Source organism: Oryzias melastigma, linkage group LG13 (genome assembly GCF_002922805.2).
Source record: "Oryzias melastigma strain HK-1 linkage group LG13, ASM292280v2, whole genome shotgun sequence".
Lineage (NCBI taxonomy): Eukaryota > Metazoa > Chordata > Actinopteri > Beloniformes > Adrianichthyidae > Oryzias > Oryzias melastigma.
Genome location: NC_050524.1, coordinates 18,652,258 through 18,655,186, shown reverse-complemented (window position 1 = coordinate 18,655,186; position 2,929 = coordinate 18,652,258). Strand labels below are relative to the sequence as shown.

Below are 2,929 nucleotides of genomic sequence, written 5' to 3'. Positions count from 1 at the left end.
TCTAAAATCACACTTTACTGATTAAATATGTCAATGATTCAATAATAAAGTCTTATATTTCTATTACTGAGAACATGTTATGCTAATTTGATTTTATTGTTATTTTTGCAATGCTTAAAGAAGTTTGTATTGATGATCTCTTAACCTTTGTCAACAATTGGGGGTTGGGAGCTTTTGCTGGGGTGGAGGGTGGGAACTGTAGCTCCGCCTCCGAGCACATTCAAGTTCTTTTCAAAATAAAATACATCCTGTGTCAAAAAGATCCTGCTACAATTATTTGACTCAAGATAAATAACTAAATAAACATGCTGTCTGGAAGACACCACAGAAACAAGAGGAACTTGTCTCTGAGCAGCAACTAGATTTTAGGTGAGAATATTAGTTTAAACATATTTTAATAATAATTCAATCTGAGAGCGGATTAAACCTTTACCATCAGTTTGTGTAGTTATCATTTTTGAAGCTTTTGATTTAGTGTCAGTAATAGTCAAAAAGTTGAACTATTGTAAGATTACTTCCATTTAAAATAAAAAAAATAACAAAATTCAACTAAAAACATTATTTATTCAAGTTGTTAGCATTTTCTTCAAAGTTAAAGCGCCTCAAAAACAAAAAAGATTCTGGTTCCTCAGGTTGCAGACCCCTGATTATACCTATCCCCCTTGTTTTCTTTGAGTATAATCAAACAAAAATAATTAAAATTACTTTGGAACACAAAGGAAACCTGTCACCAAAAACAAAAGCAGCTGAAGGAAGAAGGCAGATTCATCGTGTTTGTGTTTCGCTACAGGTTTGTATCTTCCTGAGTTGTGCAGCCTGGAAACATATGGGTTCATGTTGCTCACTGCAAAGTGTCAGTGTGCAGACCGGAGGGAGTGACGTCTAACTTTGTTTGATATTGTCAAAACATAGTTTTTGCTTTTAAAGCTTTGTGGGAACAAAGTACATGAATCAACTTCTCAAATGCATATGTGTCCTTGTGTGCAATAAACTGAACAACAACTGTCGCTTTCAACAATATCCCTTTAAAAGCTACATGGCTGAGCCCACGCGGACTCTTTTTTTTTTTCCCCTGGTTGTCATCCATCGTCCTCAAGAGGAAGCGTGTTGCACATCCATGGTCAGAATTGCAGCTTCCCTAAGAATGGATAGCGATTAAACAAAGTGAGGTTGAGGGTGACAGAATGGTTCTCACTGGTGCAGCTAATCTGTAAATCAACATGTTTGGCCCAAAGTGCAAGATCTGGGTGAGGGCAGTGCACCAGATCCATCCTAAAACAAGAATCAAAAGTGTCCATATTCAGGATTTTTTAACCAACTTTCCCCTCTTCTTTGCTCTTGTTAGCTGGTTGTGTGTTGTCCCAGTCTTCAACCCTGTGTTTGTTAGGCACGTTTTACCCAAAACATCTTCTACAGTGTTGTGTCAAAGTGATGTGCTGGCTACTATATCAAGAGTTTAGTTAGGAAAGAAAACTGTTTTTTTTTTTTTTTTTTTTTTCAGATTCCTGGCGTAAGAGTAACTTGAAGTTCATAATCTCATTTTGGTTCTTCCTCTGATTCTCCTGAAGGCTCTTATTGTGGAAGGACTTCCTCCTCCTCCTCCTCCTCTTCCTCCTCTATAGTCGGCACCTCTTCCCTTTCATCCCCTTCAGCAGCGGACTCCTCTTCCTTGCTCACTTGTTCCTCCTCTTCCTCGCATATTGCCGTGATGGGGTCAGTTGGACTGCTGATGCAAACGGGCGCCTCAGCCGCGGTTTCCTCTGGAGCTTCTGCAGCGATCAAACGTTTCCACATTTCATGGTTCTCCAAGAGATGCTGAGTGATCTGACAGAACACTTTCCTTTTGAACGTGTTTTTAGCTTCTTGTTGCTCTATAAAACAAAACAAAACCAGTTAGCCACTGGAAATCTCAAGAAAATAAATAAATGTTGCTATGAGTGCTAAATGATGACATTATATTTTTTTGATTGACAGTTCATTGTAAATTTTAGGCTACTGCAGGTGTCAGGAAAGCTGCTCAACTTCAACAGGATAACAAACCGTAACTCCTCTGTTCTGATGCTGATTATTGTAGATTTAAGTGAGGGGTGTTCAAACGTTTTAGGGGGACCTGGTGACAGAAAAGATGGCGGCTGAAAATCTGTAGCCGGAAGGAAGTCTTAGACTGGAACATCTTTCCTCACCATTTTGGATGAAAACTACTCTTGTTTTTGGTCGAAAAAGACAAATATAATCGGCAACCCTAACAGAAAGTTTATTGTTTGTTTGTTTTTTGCTTTTTAAGCTTACACTGGTCTGTCAATGTAAAAGTCTTGAGAGTTTTACAAATCTGAACCAGATTGTTGATATCATTCAATTTAATAAAGTGATTATCTTCTTTTGACACATTTTAAGCCAAAAAAGTGTTATTAAAAGTGGCTAGAACTCTGAAATCTTGAGGAATTTCAGCTTCGATCGTCTGTCACCAGGTCCTCTTGAAGCGTTTTGCAAAGAAGGCCAGATACGGTGAGATGAAAATGTGTGAGGGTCATCTATTCAACCTCCATTCTCACAATAACATTAAATTCAAAAATATTTAAGTAATTATTTTGGGATACTTATTGTTTCATTACTAAAATGGCCCTAAAGTGCAAATCACACCAACAAATCACTCAAAAAAAACATTTTAGAGATCACAATTAAAACAAATATTATCTATAAAAAAGAAAAAAACAAATGCTTCAGAAAGCAAAGGTAATTTAAAGAAATCAAAATGCAATTTTAAGAACCGAAACAAGAAGAAACTGGAAAAGGTAGGAAGCCACCGTATCTCAATGTGAACAAACCAGGTTTTGGACAATAAAAGTCAATAAATTGTATACACAGTTCTTAAAAACCGCATATTATTGTCGTTATGACAAGAACTTGTGGGTTGGTAGAAATTTAACAG

The 2,929-nt window shown here is 37.0% G+C and overlaps 1 protein-coding gene across 2 annotated transcripts in view; it reads right to left on the bottom strand.

The window, feature by feature from the left end:
• Window positions 1-1,008: 1,008 nt before the first annotated feature.
• Window positions 1,009-2,929, bottom strand: part of LOC112149510 (cGMP-inhibited 3',5'-cyclic phosphodiesterase A) — a 61,040-nt gene continuing 59,119 nt past the window's right edge. For both annotated transcript variants that reach the window (XM_024277239.2, XM_024277240.2), the window contains exon 15: window positions 1,009-1,871. In XM_024277239.2, the coding sequence (XP_024133007.2) occupies window positions 1,573-1,871 (299 nt within the window). In that variant the 3' untranslated portion in view covers window positions 1,009-1,572. The remainder of the gene's footprint in view (window positions 1,872-2,929) is intronic.